Raw genomic sequence first — 20,403 nt, forward strand, 5'->3', positions numbered from 1 at the left:
GCTACTGGTAAATTTCAAAATAAAAACAGATACCAATAAACTTACATTAATTGAGGCATCAGTAAGTTAAATGTTTTTTTGTTTTTTTTCACATTTTGATGCATTTTATTATTTTTTTAAAAAAATATATGATTACAAAGAAAAGGGGTACAAAAAGAAAAAAAGGGGGGGGGGAGTAAGTTAAATGTTTTTGAATATCTACATAAAACTGTAATTCAAGATAAGACTGTCCAACTCTGATTAAACCATTATTCTCATCTTCTTCAATGTAAATGTGCTTACGTATCCTTCCAATAAAAATAAAAGGAGTAAAATAATAAATGAATTAAAAAATAATAGAGTAAAATAACAAATGTAATAATAATAATAATGGAGTAAAAGTAATAAATAGAATAATAAATAACCAACAGAGTATAATAATAAATAACTTTGACTCAAGTATAAGCCGAAAGGGGCTTTTTCAGCCTTAAAAAAAAAAAAACCTCAATTGTATATAGTACTTCTATATTCTATATACATGTAGTCTAAGTCTTACACCATCCCTTCCCTGTCCCATAGAGCCATTTGTATCAGTATGGAATGCTAAGTTGGAAGATTCGAATTCTATAAAAAGGCCAGCATTATGTCTTCCGTCATGAGTAATCAGATATAGGCAAAAATGCAAGAAATTAATGTCATCTTTGTATAGAAAAGTGAGCACAATTCTATCTCTGAATCTGAACAGAGGTCCTTTTTCTAACCCTGTGGTTTGCTGCCCCTATTCTCTGTCATAAACCTTTTATGAAAAGATCACCCATAGCCATAAGATGCCTGGTCCCTGCTTCCAAACCTATTTCCTACATTTTGTGAAAAAATCATTATCTCACCCTTTCCACAATACTCATAATGGCATGTGTGTGGCAAACACAGTAATGTTTTTGGAGCCAAATATGACAAGAATGATTAGTCCAAAAGTGGTATCCACCCAATGAGTCAACAGAGTCCACTAGAGGATTAGGCTCAAGTGAGTTAAATGTCTCAAGCAACATATGCCCAGGGAACATACCTCCAGAAGCATCATGGAAAACCTGCCAATTCTGATGTAGAGGAGAAAGAGTCATGTCTAACTTTTTAAAATGCTGTTACCAGTATGTGTTATTTGTTAGTATTTGTATGTGTTCCCAAAACATCTTTTTGTCAATACCACTAGTGTCCCATCTCTTCCCAAATCCAGGTCCCTCTACTGTTATGCAGGTTCCAGGTTTAATATTCATATTCTGTGTTTGCTTTCCAATCTTACAAACACTATTCAATGAAATATAGAAAATTCAATAGTAGAGAAGTCTACCTGACTCTCAAATTCCCTTCAGACTACAGTATGCTTTCATTTCTAATTCAGAATGGAAAATAGAAAGAGAGTCTGCAGAGGAGTGTGGTATTAATTAGTGAGAAGACAGAATTTTTTTTGTACTCTTAAGCTTTCCATCTTAACAACTTCTGTGGAGGATGTGGTATGGACATCATGGGTGACACAAAAAATACCTCCCCTCTCAATAGTATAGTAGTTTGGTAAGGTCACCCAGCCTTACCAAACTATTTTGTAGCTCTTCACTGGTCCCAAACAATTCGAGTCCTGAACTAATGGAATTGAATATATCTTGTTGGCTTCTATAATTACCTTGAGGCCAATAAGAAAAAATGTAAACCATCACGGCACATATTTTTAAATAAAAATGACATGAATGCAAATGCTTTGGCATAGCTGCATAATCAGCATTGACTAATATGGGGCACAGTGGTCCACAGTTGCTGGAAATCATGGAGCTGAAGATCCCACTGTAGGTTCTTCTATTGGAACTAAGGAGTGGAAACTCAACACAAGCACCAATGTGTGTACACAGTCATCCCTCTACTTTTGTGGGAGTTAAGAGGAATAGCACCTCTGTGAAATTGAAAAAAAATGTGAGTCTCTCTAGGGATAATGAGATGCCGCCACTGTGGTTCCCCAGGTGGGGTGGTGGCAGAAATCTATCATGGTCCCAGGAGGAAGAGAAGCAGAAGCAGATAGTTGTCTGTCACCTGTATTTAACTTTTGTTTGTTTTATTCATTTTGTTGTTAAAATAAAATTATTATGTCGTTCACATCATTAGGAGTTAATATTCTGTTTTTGTGTTCAGGGCAGGTGTTAGTCAACTAACAGGGCAGGTGTTAGTTAGTGAAACAGCAAAACATCTATGACAGAACAAGGAAAACAAATATAAACAAAAAGAACAAATTGGCAGACAGCAGAAAATCACATTATTAATTCCAAGTATTGATGAGGAAATGGTGCTTACGGTCTTCCACAAAGTATGGGTCTGTTTCTGGAGTATACTGTTCCTCCTCAAAGTCAACCAGTGCATCTTGCCCATATGGCCTCCGCGATCCAGGAACAGGAATGTTGCACAACTGGGCATAGTCCTCTGCAAGAGAGAAACAGGGAGAAATGCTCTGAACTCTGCAATGGACTGGATAAATGCTATGGGTTTTATCCTAAAGACAGATGTGCCTTTGACCTGGAAGATGGCCCTTGTTGCTAAATGTGATTTCAAAGACTAACCTTTCAAATATACAGAGAACTACTGTTCTCTTTGTTCACTGCTGTGTGCCTTCACTCCCTGTCTCCATCAAAATATTTATTTATTTACAGCATTTATATACCGCTATTCTCACCCCTAGGGGGACTCAAAGTGGTTCCAAAATATGCTTACAGAAGGTTCCCAACCTGTGGGTCCCCAGGTGTTTTGGCCTACAACTCCCAAAAATAAAAACCAGTTTATCAACTGTTTTGATTTCTGGGAGTTGAAGTCCAAAACATCTGGAACTCACAGATTGGGAAACCATGGCTTACAGTAAAACAAAACTGTCAGTTCACATGTAATAAATGCCAAAGCATAGTTTTTCTCTACAAAAAATTACCTTGTGCTTGCATTAGCTCTTCTCATCTTAAGGTACTTGCTGCTTTGTTGCAAACTATAATTTTCTGTTAGATCTGAAGGGGAACCACTAGCACAACATCTGGTTCATCTGGCAAACTAAACCTTTCACAAACTGGGATGAAACTAATAAAGGCATTGCAAAGGGAAGAGGGGCCATAAAATATATCCAATCCCATATAACAGAAATATAATGCAGAAGGAACAAAATAAAAGGACATTGCACCATTATTAAATAGTCTGTTTATAATCATTCAGCCAGTCATTATATCAAGCCAACCAACATTTGTATTGAATACCTTTGAGAAAGGAATGGCATACTTATATGAACACATACTCTGTCAACATAAAAGGAAAGCTGGAAAGAAAGCCCTTGAATGAATGCCGAGTACAAACAGATTTTCTAATTTTTGTTCAAAAGGAGACAAGTACATTGGTACTTTTCTATGATGAATAGATGTTCCTTGAAATGTGCATGGTTTTCAGTAATGTAGTTTCCTTTTCACATATTTTTCTGTTTGTACAACTGGTTTGCTTGTTTTTCAGGGCTGGGCAATTATAATGATTGATTTTGCTGTTGTTGCTGTTTTCTTACTGACCAAAAGAACATGATATCCGGTGATGTAAGCAATGGGCACTCCAATAAAATTAATGGAATATAAACATTTCAGCATAGATTGAAGTGGGAATAAATTTCATTCTCTTTCAGCCCCCTTTGTCATGTTCCAGTGCAACATGTTCCATGTTTTCGGAACATCTGACCTGCATGTATTTGGCCATTTCACAAGAAAAAAATGATATAGTCTCTTGGTTCAACCACTCCCTATTTATGTTATTACTTGCAGTCCTTAAGCATTCCTTCAAACCACCCAGAATAGTTGCACTTTACACTATGTGGAATACAAGTGCATTAATTATGATTATTTCCTCATTATCTAGATACAGCCCAATCTTAGTTTTCATCTTGCTCTGACCTTTAGCTAAAGTGAAATTGGCGAAGGGTTCTCCAATGTCATCTTTCAATAACTGTGCTCTTGCATTTCAACATTTCCATGGCAAGGAATGCTGAAAGAGGACTTCAACTCCCAGAAATCCCAGCCATCTTACCAGCTTTTAGGAATTGTGGGAGCTGAAATCTAAAACACCTGGAGGGCCAAAGGTTGGGAATCATTGGCCTAGAGTAATTGCTTTCTCACTTTCCCACTTTCCCAGTGAGGACTCTGTTTATTTCAAAAATCAGAAAAGCTGTTGCTTTCTCAAGTGGGATTTGAGGGAATACCACAAAAGGGTAACACACTTGTGATGTGTTTTGAGTGGCCGTGTGAGAAGGTTCACAATGCTGGTAGGGCTCACGCATTGCATGCAGAAGGTCCCAGTTCCAATTATGGATGTGTACAGTAGGGCTGGAAAAGCTTTCTCTTCGCAATCCAGGAGACCTGCTAATCTGGACCAAATGGAGCAACAGTCTGGCTTGGCTTAAAGCTGCTTCATCCATGGATACATTTTCGACTATGCATTTCTGAGCTGATCACATTCTCAAAGTTAAACATAAATATGGTGAATAAAACTCAATAAAAACAATTCCCAGGTAGCTTGAGAAACAGATCTTATGTCTGTTTCTGGTCAAGTGATATGGAACCATATCAACTCGTCAACTGGTATGGGGCTATTGAGAACTATGGAGATCATCTTTGAAAAAGAGTATCAAATGAAATGTGAGTAGAAAACATGCGGTGACTGCTCAATTGCAGAACTAGGAGAATTGCAGCAAAGGGTAGTAGATATGATATGGTAGTAGATATGATGGCTGCCTTGGGCCTACAGATGCATGTTGCAATTTTAGCTAATGAAGGGGTATTTACTTCTTATTTCTAAATATTTTTTTTCAAATTGTAACTCCCCTGAAACAATATCTAAATAAAGAATAATGACTATGAAGTCAACTACACTGTAAAGAGATAACCCCAAGCTTTTGTCTGTCACCTTTATATGGAAGAATGCTTTAACATTTTGAAATTAATAGCTGTATGTGGAGGAATGTCATTTTTTGAGAGAAATACTTTTCTTTAATCACACCTTTTAGCTGGTTCATATGGAACAGTTGGACATAAATGCAAAGGTTCCCAGTTTGCGACACTGCAACTCCTCAATAGAGCTTTGGAAAGTTATTTCTTCCATATCATAGAATCATAGAATCAAAGAGTTGGAAGAGACCTCATGGGCCATCCAGTCCAACCCCCTGCCAAGAACCAGGAATATTGCATTCAAATCACCCCTGACAGATGGCCATCCAGCCTCTGTTTAAAAGCTTCCAAAGAAGGAGCCTCCACCACACTCCGGGGCAGAGAGTTCCACTGCTGAACAGCTCTCACAGTCAGGAAGTTCTTCCTCATGTTCAGATGGAATCTCCTCTCTTGTAGTTTGAAGCCATTGTTCTGTATATCACTTCATACAGAATTTTTCCGTATGGAGGGACAACCCACAAGCCATTTATACTTTTTAAGGAAAGCTGGGAGAATGAAAAAAATGAATAAAACACATAGCTGACAGAGATTCAGTCCCAAAAGACTAATTGAGAGATTTGTAGACATCCAGGTGTCCAAATAGTCAATAGATATATATTGTCCTTTGCTGCAGCAAACCAACAGCAAACAAGGCACAAATGACACGTTTGTTCATAGAATGATTTGCTCCTTGGCTATGATATTCCGCATCAAATCTTCCAGTGTATCTATTCATACCTACACAACAGCAAAAGCTTCTTACCCACCTATTCTTGAAAGCTCAAGAAAAACTTTGTTAACCAGGACACTGTGTCACTATCAACAAACACTATTAACATCTGTCGAAAGCTCTGCAGTTCCTCAATGGCATTTCCAAACACAACAGTTTAAGCACAACCGTCCATAGTTACAATCCTAGGAAATTCGAATAAAGTGTTCCTTTGCCCAGTTTCATCCATCTTCCCAACCAGAGATGTTGGCTCTCAAGTATATATTGCTTCAGCTCTGCTTATGAAGAATTGCATCATTCAGGAACTGACAAGGTTTTCTAATTTAAACATGTTAGGGCTTCATTTATGGAAAGAAGGGCATACATTATGTTCTGTGATTCTGCTATTTGGCCAATCCTTTCTCTTAACGGGTGTTTGTGGTACCTAATTTGAACAGTACATATCACTTTAGGGGACAGTTGTGGTTACTTCGAGAAAACTGCCCAAATGTTGTTTTAACACCTCCGAAAGCCAGAAAGAATGATTAATCTTCAAGGAGGCGAGAGTGATAAAACTTTTTAGGAGCGCCTGGTGGAAAGTTGCTGAGGACAACCAAGAATGAAAGTTTCAGATTATTTCCAAATATCTTGGGATGAAAATGAAAGAAAAGAATTAGGTCAGGCAGAATTTAGCTGGTAGATGAATGCTTTCTAGTCTAAGACAGATAATGGATGAGATTTCAATCAAAAGAATGTGGAACAGAATTTTACAATTCTGTTGCAACTTTTAATCGCTGCTCACCAGCTGGTGATATTGACAATGACTTGCTTTGTTCAGGCAAAACTAGCAATGAGCACTTGTTGTTTATGTTTATTTATCAGAATAGCATTTCAATGGGAATTTTGTTTTCAGATAAGAGCAATTTGAGTTAAGAGCTCAGTCGCTGAACAAATTGAACTCTTAACTCAAGGCACCATTGTATTTTACATATTCCATGGGTAGTAGTAGTTAAACAATAAACCAACAAACAAACAAACAAACAAGATGCTACATATAAACAGGGAGAAAAGCCAAATGTGTGATTTATATTTAAGAATCCTCAATACAAAGTATGGTTCTGAATGGTTGTCTAAGCTGAATCACAGTGAATATACATGTGATGCAGCTCTTCCAGGCAATCAAAATATTCACCAGAAAGGAAGACTTTTTTTAGGTCAGCTTCAAAACTAAGGAATGAAATTTATAACTACTTTTTGAAAGAGATGGGTGCCTTGTTCAGAAGCCTAACTTTTTATGGGCTTCACATTTTTGAGTTTAAGAAAATTCTGATTTAAAAACCAACTGTCTAACACTGAATCAAAATAGCACAAGTGAAATGTGTTGCTAAAATCACAATACCATTATCTAGCTATTCTGCTATCTCTATTTCGGCAACCATATGTTTAAAATACTAATGGAAATATACATGATGTTCCAGAAGTGAACCAGGCCCAAATGAGTGTATATAAACATAACATTCAAATATGGAGCAACTCCAGCTTCCCCAGACAGGACCTGAACCTATGACCTTCTGGTTGAGAAGTGTGAAAGCTACTTCTTGAGCCAACAACATCACTCAAGAACATCACACTAATGCTTGAAGACAGGGAACTGACTCTTTCATACACAATTTGACTTTGTTTTTCTTAGGAAAAATTCTTTGAAATGGTAAACGGTTTTGAGTTGTAGATATTGGAATATAAACTAAGTACCTACTGAGCCTTCCCATTACTGCATTTTGGATTGATGGCCTTTCGTAGGGGCCTGAAAACATGGCTCTTCGAGCAGGCCTTCAACTGAGTATATCCTGAAACGATACTGGAATGGACTAGGACTACGAATTTTGGCTATGACCCCAGGACTTGACGAAGCGGATTTTTAGTATAAGTATATGTTATGTTTGTATTGTCTGGTCTGTATTGTCGGAATTTATTGTACGCTGTTCTTTTATGTTGCTGTTCACCGCCCCGAGTCGCCTTCGGGCTGAGAGGGGCGGTCAATAAATGCAAAAAATAAATAAATAAATAAATAATAATAAATTACATAATGAAAACAACATCAAAGATACTACATACTTGGTTCAGACCGACTTGTGATTTATGATTTAACAGCACAGAAAAATATTTCTTTTACACTAAAATACATATTCTTCATCTAAAATGTTAAGGGATAATATATGTATTAATGGCAGTTGTGGATCTGATGATATAGTTTCATTAACAAAACTGAGAGGAAGGGGTAAATCCTTCCCTCCACCAGCCCTTGAATGTGCTTTCAAAATCTGCTTTGGAGGCCTTGGCAACCCTCTTTTAAAACTTTAATTTAATTTAAATTACAAAAATACAAAGGAAAAGTATGTCACAGCAGAAGATATGGGAAGTATATAAACAACAACTCTCCAAAAAAATGGAAAACCTCTTTGGAGTAGATTTTAGAGCCCTCAGAAGAAGGATATTTGGATGGTGCAGAGGGCTGTGGAAGAGAGGACAGAAAGAGAAAGACCTACTGTATTCACAGAATTATGTTAAAACAATTGTAAATTCAACCTTGACTCCATTCCGTCCTTTTTATAATAAACCTATAAAAAGAAACCGGGCATGGTTTCATAGGATCATAGACTGACAGAGTTGGAAGATACTGCAACTCCAACCCAATCCAATTTGATTCTACCATGGAGGAAAACACAACCTAAGCCCTCCTGACAATTGGCCATCCACCCTCTGCTTATAAATCTCCAGAGAAGGAGATTTCACCAGACTCAAGAGGTAGCATATTTCACTGGCGAATAGCTCTTACCATCAGGAAGTTCTTCCTAATGTTTAGGTGGAATCTCTTTTCCTGCCGTTTGACTCCGTTGCTCCATGGTGTCCTATTCTCCAGAGCAGGAGAAAACATGCTTGCCCCCTCCTCAATGGGGCATCCTTTCAAATATTAAACATGGCTATCATGTCACCCCTTGAATAAAGCCCCCGGTGGCACAATGGGCTAAACCTTTCTAAAGCTGTGACCCCTAAATACAGTTCCTCATGTTATGGTGACCCCAAACCATAAAATTATTTTCATTATTTTCATTGCTAAAGGCCTCGAAGCGGGCGAGAAGAGGATGGCACAGGGCGGCAGGAGCAGCGAGGCTTGTCCTCCTTCTCTTCCAGGGTCTTCCCCCTCCTCCTCTCCGTTTGGAGGGTCCCCAAATGGAGAGGAGGAGGAGGAAGAACCCAGAGGAGAAGGGCGAGTGCAAGCCTCGCTGCTCCTGCTGCCCCACGCTCCTCTCACCCTTTTCGAGGCTTCCACCAGCGGTGGAGGCCTTGAAGGGGGCGAGAAGAGGGTGGTTCCGGGGCCTGGCCGCTATTTTGGGAATTGGAGGGGGCGGGGCCAAAGGAGGCAACCTCGCGACCCCTCTGAAATGGCCAGGCGACCTCTCGGAGGGTCGTGACATCCAGGTTGAGAACCACTGGGCTAAACCCTTGTGCCGGCAAGACTGCTGACCAAAAGGGTGGCATTTTGAATCTGGGGAGTGGGGTGAGCTCCCTCTGTCAGCTCCAGCTTCCCATTGGGGACATGACAGAAGGATGATAAAACATCCGGGCATCCCCTGGGCAACGTCCTTGCAGACGGCCAAGTCTCTCACACCAGAAGCCACTTGCAGTTTCTCAAGTCACTCCTGAAACCAGGAAGGGGGGGGGGAAACTCTTGAGTGTAAAAGAGTAGTCAAGAGCATGCATTGTATCAAAGGACTCTGTGACTTTTGTCACACAAATCCCCCCTTAGCCCAGCAACAAAACGCAATTTAGAGTTTCTGTGTTGTAGAAAGCAATCAAATAAAGAAAAAAAGTCCTGCATAATAAAAAAAAATCATAAGCAAATGGAAACATACACATTAAATTTCATTCTCGTACACTCTGATCTATGACACACACATGCAAATTTGATGAGAGTGACATACATACAGGCTAATGAAGCAGTTTTGAAGAAAGTATTTCCTGACTTTTTGTACTTGACAGAAAATTAGAAAACAATTGAAAAAAATCGTTTGCCTGAACTGAAGCGAAAACTTAATTTGTTCTGAATCAAGGTAACACCGAATACCGGCAGTCCCTAAGTAACGAGATCGGTTCGGCAGGACTGTCTGTGCTGTCTCAGGCAAATGTGATTTGTAGTAAAAACAAAATTCATCCTTGCTTGATCTTAAATGATTTTATGAAGCTGTTGGCAAATGTCTGAAACGAAATGTTGACAATAGAATCTAAACAATCAATCAAAAAAGTAAAACTCATAAAAGGCCATGAAGAAATTATTTCCTAGAGAAAATGCTTTGTTCTACTAAATAAAGCCTTTTTATTAGAAAAATGTGTTCCTGGCAATTGTCTAACCAGCCCCTGTATTAAATACAGAAGCCACGCATGCACCATATTTTTGCTGTAATTTTCTCCCAAAAGTAACCCTTTTCTCCTTCCATCCCTCCCTCCTGGGCCACTCTGGCAAAAACCAGTGGAAATTAAAAGATGGCTCACTGAATGTGGTGGAGAAAAGACGCTAGAGTGGAAATATATATATTTTTAATGCCAAAATCAACTTGGATTGCTAAAATACTGCTGATACCCGCAACTGTCTAAAGATTAAACCCATTATAAATACAATTGGGCTTAATTAAAGATTTCACTGAATGAATGGATAAACAAAGAAATAAATAGAGCATTGTTGGTCTACAGCTCTACAGCAGATATTCAACTCTGAAATGTAGAAAAGTGCTAACTGTTCCATTATAAATCCAAAGCGTAAATCTCTCTCTACCTTCCCCCATCCTAAACTCAATCATCATCATCAACACCACCACCATCAACGTTTCTCATGTCTTTTTCCCCAAACTGGGACTCAAGTTGGTCCAAAAAAAGAAAGTGGCCAACCAAGTCATCTCATATTTATTAGGCAGGCAGCAAACTATGACGTTATCCTGATGATGCAGAGTTGTATTCCATGTAGATAAATTTGCACAAATGGTTTAAATCAAGGTTTGTTTCAGGATTCAGAAATGTATCATACCGTATTTTTGGTGTATTAGACAACTTTTTAACCCTGGAAAACCCTTGCTGAAGGTGGGCGTCGTCTAATATGGCAGGTATAAAAAAATTACTTTCTGTTTTGGGTCCTAAACAAGATAGAGGCTCCTAACAGGTAAGGGAGGTGGGCAGTTGCCCTGTGCTGGAGAAGGGTGCCCGAAACAGCAGCAGCTGCTGCGATCCTCTGGTGCCACTTGGCTCCCGCTGCCAAGATTCAGCCTCCCCGAGGGGCTCTTCCACTCCATGCCCACCTTGTTATACTCTCCAGACAGCCGTGTCGCCTCCTCCTCCTCCTCTGCTGCCACAATGACAGCCAAGGCAGACATGGAGTGGAGGAGCCCCTTGGGGAGGCTGTAGCCCGGCAGCAGGAGCCAAGCAGCTCCAGAAGGAAGTGATGTTTTGGACCAAAACAGGAAGTGATGAGCATGGCGGTTGGCTGGCTGCAGTGGAGCCTGGCTGCCGGTGGAGGAGAGGCGGCCTCTATGGAGCCAAGAAGCTGCCTCAAGGCTCAGGAAAAGAGGCTTCGGCACCTCAATGGGCTGGCAAGGGGTTTAGTCTAATACAGCGAGTATATCCAAAGATTGAAAAGTTGGGGGGGGGGGGGGCTGTCTTATGCGCCCAGTTGTCTAGTACGATGGAAAATATGGTAGTTTATTTCAGGATTCCGGAAATGTTATCAAGAAGTATAGATTCTTTGACAATACATAGTCACAACTTAGTCTCAGTGTAATCTATGGGGCAGGTCAGCCATTATGATTAATGATTAGCATAATTAAAAATCATTTATTCAAATCTAAACCCATTTAAAATATGAGACTGCATTATCACTACATTAGCCCATAAGGAAGAAATGAATAAGAAGGATGGGAAACCAATGGTCTTCAAAAGGTTGTTGAATTTCCAGTTCTGTTCAGTTCCAGTCATAATGCGACATGTCTGGGGATAATGCATTTATGATCCCACAAGTTGTGGAAGACAACATGCTCTCCAACCCTGCTGGAGAGGAATGATGGCAAATCTGTGCCCTGTAGAAATTCATGTTCTAAGCCCCCACATTTGGCTTAGGAGATCCATGTGAGACAAAGGCTTGGTATAGAACTGACGCCTTAACATTTAGATTTTCATCTCATCAAGTAACTGGAATGACTAAACCATTAAATTTTTTATCTTTATGTTGCATTCGATGAAGTCCAAAATTTCTCATGACCTGAACTGTGGTGGGGGAAAAAAACATCGAATCACATATTTTTGTGCTAAAGGAATTTCCCAAAATTCCTTCTTCTTACGCATTATTGTTTCTTGTGCATTATTGCTTTGCTGACTAGCAAGATGCCTTACTTACCTGAATTTTTCATGGGGCACAGTGCGCATTGCATACCCCACGCTTCACCATATAAACAGCAGCACTCAGTGTAAGTAGTTTGTTTTCCAACAAGAGGCCGGCTGCAAACAAAGTCTTCACTCAGGTGTTGCCAGCAAAGATCCTGGTAGACATCTGTTTCTTCAGTTTGTTCTGAAATGGAAAGCAGAGACATATAAACACCAATAACAGCCCCACTTTATCAGAACAATTCACATAAACAAATGTGTACAAAACTCCTTTACCATAATATCTAGTCTTATTTTCCTAAAATGGACTGGGCTGTGGTGCAGATAGCTGATAGCTAGCTACATTAAATCACCACTGACCAAGAGGTCATGAGTTTGAAGCCAGCCCAGGTTGGAGTGAGCTTCTGGCCATTAGTCTAGTTTGCTGTAGACCTTTGCAGCCCGAAAAACAGTTGCATCTGTCAAGTAGGAAAGTTAGGTACTCTTTTATGCGGGGAGGCTAATTTAACTAATTTACGACTCCATAAAAAACCTTCCAGCAGCGTGCAGGAGAATGAGGAGGTACTCCATCAAAGGACTCAGTGTCACAAATGGATGGTGAAGCAGCAGCTCCCCCTGTGGCCGGAACTGAGCCGGAATCGAGCATACCCTCATGAAGCCGGAAAACCTGGAATGTTAAATTGCCTCTGTGTCTGTCTATATATGTTGTATGTCTAATTGACATTAAATGTTTGCCTTGTATATGTGCACTGTAATCTGCCCTGAGTCCCCTGAGGGGTTAGAAGGGCAGCATATAAATACTGTAAATAAATAAATAACAGAGCAAGTTCAAGTTTCAGTATATTGTGATGGGGTTAGTGCTTTATTACTCAGTGACGCAAGTAATGAAGAACTTAGTTATTTATTTGCTTTGTTATTGATTTATTTGAGCCATACCGCAAATTCCAGTTTCATTAGAACTAAAATCACCTTACTTTTAGTTCTAGGGATTCTCTGATTTTTACACTTTTCCCTAGGGCTTATGAATGACTGAGGCTAGGGGCTGTTTGTGTGCTAGGAAATGCATTTAGCAGTAATAATTTGAAACTTTGTTCCTCCCCTTTCAAGTGGTGAGAATTTCATTCAACAGTTGTTCATAGTTGCAGAGATTCAGTGATTTCAAATCAAGTTTTCCTCCCTGCCATCTTGCCTTTTTCCTCTGCCTGCAACATTGTGCACCATTGATCACAACAGCACTTCAAAAGGGTCTTCTTCATCCCTATACTTGAAAATCACTTCTTTATATTTTCCCTTGAGTTTTCAAATATTATTTCCATTTCTGATCCAAACTCTGCTAAACTGAATGTTGTGTATTGATAATTATTATGACCCAAAATTAGCTCATGAAAAAGTAGAAATCAAATCAAAACAAGCCCAGCCTACTCGTTCAACCATGGTTTCCTGCCTCTATATACACTTTTAAAAAATCTCATCAACACAATAAGGCATACCACTAGATTCTGCTGGTCTGATACATCGCTTTTCTGAAGAATCCAGAACCATTGGGTGTGTACAGAAACAACTGTAAGATCCTTCAGTGTTGATGCATTGCCCATCAATACAACTATTGGGATCCAAACATTCATCTGTATCTATTAAAATGCAAATAAAAATATATTAAAGAAGCATCAATTCATGCAGGATAGTTTCAATAAAAATACTTTCACTTCTGAAAAAAGGTCTAACAACTCTTATCTTTGTTCAATTCAAATTTAAATTAGGCTGGTTTTTGCATATGCTCAAGGAGAGAACTAATCAACATTTGATAGTTTTCATTTTCTCATGCATCTTTAACAAATAAAAAAGTATGTTCAATTCTTTAGAAGTATGTTCTTGTGAATAGAAGAGATGTTGGACTGCAGCTCTCATGAGCCTTAGGCAGTAAAGCCTATGGCGAGGAGTGATAGGAATTGTAGTTCAACATCGTTCAGAGAAAACGAGATTCCTCACACCTGAATTAAACGATGAGCTATGGATTTGTCACCTATGCACTCCTGCTTTTCAATGGCTTGCACTTACCAAAGCACTGGAGTTTTATGGGATCGTAGTATGTGCCTTGTTTGCAGTAACATTCAAAGCCTGGCTGTGTATTTAAGCAGAAACCGTTCTTGCATATTTCTTGTCCAAAGAGCTGGCATTCATCAGCATCTGCAAGAAAATAATAAGTACTGTATACCTTAAAATTACTTTAAAAGTACTTTAAATTTATTTTTTGTTAGGTTTTTGCCTCCTTTGCCATGACAGACACTGTTGTTCCCTTGGCTAAACAAGACAACTCTGGAAACAGCTCTCCATTGCTCTCTTTGGTGATCAAGGGAGAAGTAGGAAATCAGAGGAAATGTCGAGGTTCAACCCATGCCTCCTACTTTTCAAACTCCTCAAAAGTTTTTTAGGATTTAGTATAGCTACAATTAAGGTCTCTGTCAAATGCCATCCCAGAAAACACTGCAGAGAATGCCAGAATTGAAGAGTGAAGAGTGTGTAGGAAACAGTTTTGCATAGCGCGTGTAAGATAAAACCTTACTTTTTATTCTTTCTCTTTTTACCTTTCACAGACTTACTCTTAAAAGCAGAATATTCAGAATTAGTGCTGACTCTGCTTTCAGTCATCAAATCATTTTTCCTGCCCCGCTTTCTGTATTTCCAGATTTATGCTTTCAGAGGTAAGCAGTAGTCAGAGAACGTTTAACAGTAACCAAGGGACCTGAACGTGTGGATGCCTTGTGATAAACAAGTCATGACTGCTATATTCTACTACCCCATGTAGCATGTCTGCAATGTCAGACACACTGTTATTTATATAGCAGATAAATATATAGTACTTGAATCATCTATGCATGTTCTGTTTCCACAGTCATATCTTCACTGCACACATAATCTCGTTTTCATGTGCAGCTGAGGCAATTATCTTCCAGCTGCCTATAAGCAGCAATGTTCTTGACACTAATGGGACTTCTCTATTGTTAGTGTGCTGAAGACTATTTTTGTCAAGTAGTTCACCATATACATACACACAGAGAGAGAAGCAGGGGGGAGAGAGTGAATTACTTTTCGGCTGTCTGCTTATGTTGGCTAAAGAAATACCCAGTTTTGTGATCCTTTTCTCACTCCATGTTGTGTCTGATTTAAAATCCTGCTGAGAATAAACGGTTTGTTTTTGGCGCCTGTTCTGGAGATTTCAGCAATGGTGGCTTCCTCCACTCAGCCATAACTATAAATATTACTGGACAGAATTTTAAAAATACTTATCACTCTGGTATCGGGGGGGGGGGGGGTTGATATAACTTAAGTTGACAGACATAGGAGAAACCGGTATGCAGCTAAAGCTATAATGCTTTCCATATAATGAATCTTATACTTGTAACACTGAACAAACAGCCTGCAAAATGAATTATTGATGGTTTTAATAGTATTTTATAGAACAATACACTCTAGACCGGGATCCTCAAACTTTTTAAGCAGAGGGCTGGTTCACAGTCTCTCAGGTTTGAGGGCCGGACTACATGAACAAATTCCTACGTACATTGCACATATCTTGTTTTTAGTAGTGCAAAAAAATATGAAAGAACAATACAATATTTAAAATGAAGAACAATTTTAACCAACATAAACTTATTAGTATTTCAGTGGTAAGTGTGGACATGCTTTTGGCTGATGAGACAGTCAAGTTAATTAGGATTGTTGTAGTAGTGTGCCTTCAGGTTGTTTTAGACTAGGGGTGCTTCCACATCCATTTATTCCAGGAACATTCACGTTTAAAAAACACGAATGTTCCCGGGTCCTAATCTACACATGCCTCAGAAAGTGAGTGCTTTCTGGGGCATGATCATCTGGGGAGGCCTTTTTCACAGTCCCACCTTCGTCACAAGTACGTCTGGCGGGGACGAGAGACAGGGCCATCTCAGCAGTGGCCCCTAGGCTATGGAATGCCCTCCTTAAGGAGATTAGATTGGCTTCTTTGTTCCTAACCTTTTGAAAAAAAAACGTAAGACATGGCTGTTCGAGCAAGCATTTGCAAAAATTGAGTAATGGACATAGGAAACGGAACAACTATATGATGGAATTGGACAATGTTTTTATTGAGGATTTATTGACATGTTTTTATTGTTGTTATGATTTTATTGCTGTTAACATTTTTAAATTGTACTTGTGTTTTTGTGGCATTGATTTTTTGCCTTGTAAACTGCCTCAAGTTGCCGGAAGGCTGAGAGGGGCGGTATACAAATAAAGTAAATAAATAAATAAATAAGATTTAGCACAGTTGGTAAATCGTCAGCAATTGTAAGATCTATCAACCAAAAGGTTGCAAGTTTGAACCCAGGTTTGGCGTGAGCTGCCAAATGACACCCTAGCTCATTGTTTACCTACGTAATTCGAAAACAGCTTTAGCTGTAATTAGAGAAATTAGGTTCTGCTAAAAAGCAGGGGAGGTGTTTTACACGCCATAAAGAGAAAAGATCAGAAAATGCTGGGCGACCAAAAGGAAGGAGGAAGTCCTGACGGCTCTTCGTCATAAGAGGATAGAGCAACAAAACCCCCTGGACTCAAGCCCAACCTTCCATGGCAACAAAAACAGCTGGACACTGAATCAAAACAAACCACCTCCTTTTATTGTCTGTCTGTCTGTGTACTGTCTATACAAAATGGCATTGAATGTTTGCCAAGTATATGTACTGTGATCCGCCCTGAGTCCCCTTCGGAGTGAGAACGGTGGATTATAAATAAAGTGTTATTATTATTATTACCCTGGAAAACTGCAGGACTACTATCTAGACTGCCCCCTCAAAAGTCCAGAACTTTTGAGGGAGTAGTCCAGATAGTGGAAGTAGTGGGTTTATCCTGCATCTTCTAAGAAGGCGCAGAATAAACCAACCAACAAATTAATTTTACACAAACCAGGGTTTTCCTGGTTTGTGGCAAATTAATTTGGGTTTTCCTAGGATATCATCTGGACAGCCCCCTTTTAATTGTGGAAAGTCCCACATTAAAGGGGTTGTCTGGATGCGCCCTAAGTCAAAAGTCTGAGCGGGGGTATATGACCTTGGAGGGTCTGGCCTACAAGCCTTCGTTTGGAGACCCCTGCTCTAAACACGTGAGCTTTTAATTTTTATAATGATTTCTAAACCATTTTTGTTGCACCTAAAATTTGTTTCTTTTCTCAGTTTTCTTTCTTTTCATTTTCCACACAAATATTCTATTGTTTCTTCAAAATCGGCCTTGGAATAGCCCAGCAAAATACAAACTGGGTCAAATATCTCTGGTAAAAAATCCATTGCTTCGAGCTCCATTTATAACATAGCAAAAGAAGAATAGTGTTAAAAAAGGCATTTCTCTATTTGCTCAATAGCTGTAAAAGTAAAAACCTAAACTACTCACTTCTCCAGAAAGGGCAACAGGCTACATAAATATTTTTGCAGCCACTTTTCCAGAAACTGAGCAGTTTTAAGTTTGAGTTTAAAACAAAAATTAATAAAAACTCAACACCCACATTTGCATTTTAATAAAAATATGCTTTTTTGAATGAGAATTATATGGTTGGAAGAGCAAATGAGGAATTATAAAGAAAAAAAGCAGATATATTCATGCAAGTACAGAAATACATAATAAAAAAGAGTGATGGAATTTATTGAATGACCTGATTAAATGGTCCAACTGGCACAAGCCAACATAGTGGAAAACTGGCCCACTTACATCATAAGAAATTTCAGCAGTTTCAGACCAGCAATTCATTTCATTCTTCTGCATTATGTGAACATTTTAGGGCCAGGTCCCTAGAGTTGCAAAGTACCTGCAAAGTTAGCTTGTTCTCTGTGTAGATGAATAACCGGTCTATATCTATATGAAAGGATGGATATGAATGCATACCTCTTGCATAGTCATGTATGGGCAGACTTCGGCCCTCCTGGCATTTTGGACTTCAATTCCCACAATTTCTAATGGCCAGAGCTTTAGTAGATTTCTGACTATATTCCATGATATTGTTTTATACATATTTGTGGCTGTTAAAACTATTACTGTCTCAGTGCCTTTACTGCCCTTATTTTATCCAGCTGGTTTTAATTTCTTCTTTATTTTGCATTTGTACTCTGTACAGCCTCAAAATCAGTGACAGGTTAGAAAAAGTTGTACATAAAAGTCAGTCAACTCACTCACTGGAAACAACTATTTTGTCAATGAATTCACTGAATTTGCTGGTTGGTTTCACCTGTTCTGTTTGCAAGGCATGCAAAGCTGGGATTTTGTATGCCTCATCCCAAACCAGCAGCTTTCTATGTAAAAAAAAACCCCAATATCTAAACTTCATAAAAACTTTATCACAGCACTAAATCAAAAGGAGCTTAAAATGAACTCTTTTTCATCTTATACTGGTATGGAATTCAAGTATGACTAGTAGAGTCTGACCTTTATAACTCTGTGCAACGTCTCCGTACGATGGATCTTCAGAGGGTATGAAACCTTTCCCTTCCGGGCACAGTTCAGTAAATTCAGCTGGTAAGAAAAGAATACAAAAATCCAATCAAAAACATATTCATTCACTGCACTGTGAAATAGATAACTTTCCCGTAAGAATTTGCATATCATAAAACCACATAATTAGGATTAGGGGCACAGGATTCTTGTAAAATAGCAAATAAAAAACACTTTTTTGATCTAAGAAAACTTTTCTCCAGAAATGTTAGATTCTCCAGTGCAATTCTGCGGCCTGTATTTGATGGGATACAGATCGTGCTAGATGGGGTTGCATTCACTTTGGTCTAGAGTTTTAGTGTACTCTTGAACTCCGCCTTGAACCTGGAGGCCCAGGTTATTTTAGTGCTTTTGTGGCTTTTGTGCATTTCAAGTTTGTGCACCACCAAAAGATGCCTGATATGGCCATGCTGTGACATGTCCTGGTTATATCCTATTCTGATTGCTATAATGTACTATAAGGGACTGCTTTTGAAGCACATTCAGAAACTTCAGTTGATATAAAGAGCTGCAGCTAGAGTGTTAACCTGGGTTTGTTGTAAGGATCATGCAACCACCTTGTATACAATAGTGCCAACAGCTCAACTGGTTGCCAGTCTGTTTCCAAATGCAAACAAAAGTGCCAGTTATGGCCTACGATAATGACCAAAACATTTTAGATCCAAGTTATCTGACTTACCACTTCCCAGCACAGGACATGGAAATATTTCACAGTTATCACCCCAACCAGCACCCAAAGTACAGCAGCATTCTTGTTTGGTAACATTGGATGTTAGCACATTATCACAAAAATTTGCATCATTTAGATTGTAGTAGCATTCCTTCTTCTCGTCTGCTGGTTCTTTGGCATCTACTTGCAAATCTAAGAGCAGCAAAAGATAAAACAGATATAAAAACTACTAACATACTAAAAATAATTATAATGTACATATAGTTTATTATTTGGCTGCGGAATTGCTTTCTTTGTGTTAGTATGGACATACACTCTATACTCATGCATAATAAAAAATTAGCTTGAAAAATCTAGATTGACTTACCTAAAAATAGCACCAACCTCATCTACCCTGTTTGCCATGACACCACTTCTGGCATTTTTGAATGCCTAGGCAAGGAAATGGGGGCACTGGTGCCTTCCCCTGTCTGTAGAATGACCCTTGGCTCCACAATTTTGGACCCCTAAACTGCCCTCTAATTATTCACGCGTCTATATAATAATCTTTGAACCAAATCAAGGAAAACTGAGGAAACTATAATCCCAATTATGTTTTTAAACCTTAAATATCACAAAGGTAAAATAGAAAAGCAAATATGTGAGGGTTTTTAATAGGGCTATTTTATTTTTTCTAATTGTGTGTGTGTGTATGTATATGTATATGTGTGTGTGAGAGAGTGTATATGTATATAATGCTGTTTTAATTTATCTTTTAATTGTTTCATAATTTTATTGTGATTTTAAAATTGTTTGGAAGCTACCTTGGGGCTCACTCAGCAGACACAGGCAACAAACAAATAAATAAAATGCACATCTCTAAATATTACTAAGAAATCTTAATGGTCATTTCCCCCTAGATGCTTGTATACAGCATTGTAAAGATACACCCAGGGTAGACATACAATGTAGAATTAATGAAGTGTGATGAACTTTAACCACCATGGCTCAATGCAATGCAATTCTAGGATTGCTACTTTGGCAATGGACCAACACTCTTAAGTAGAGAAAGCTAAAGATCTTGTAAAACTACAAAAACTACATGATTTCTTAGCAATTCCTATGATTCCGTGGCAGTTAAATTGATCTCAAAC

General features: G+C 38.7%; 1 protein-coding gene across 5 annotated transcripts in view; it reads right to left on the bottom strand.

Moving 5' to 3' along the window:
* LTBP1 (latent transforming growth factor beta binding protein 1) overlaps window positions 1-20,403 on the bottom strand; it is a 207,327-nt gene that overhangs the window by 6,369 nt on the left and 180,555 nt on the right. For all 5 annotated transcript variants that reach the window (XM_067464429.1, XM_060754008.2, XM_067464424.1 and 2 more), the window contains 6 exons: window positions 19,280-19,462; window positions 18,535-18,621; window positions 14,152-14,280; window positions 13,584-13,724; window positions 12,107-12,277; window positions 2,317-2,442 (listed from right to left, as the gene is read on the bottom strand). In XM_067464429.1, coding sequence (XP_067320530.1) covers window positions 2,317-2,442; window positions 12,107-12,277; window positions 13,584-13,724; window positions 14,152-14,280; window positions 18,535-18,621; window positions 19,280-19,462 — 837 coding nt within the window. The remainder of the gene's footprint in view (window positions 1-2,316; window positions 2,443-12,106; window positions 12,278-13,583; window positions 13,725-14,151; window positions 14,281-18,534; window positions 18,622-19,279; window positions 19,463-20,403) is intronic.

This window comes from Anolis sagrei, chromosome 1, assembly GCF_037176765.1.
Source record: "Anolis sagrei isolate rAnoSag1 chromosome 1, rAnoSag1.mat, whole genome shotgun sequence".
In the NCBI taxonomy this organism is placed as follows: domain Eukaryota; kingdom Metazoa; phylum Chordata; class Lepidosauria; order Squamata; family Dactyloidae; genus Anolis; species Anolis sagrei.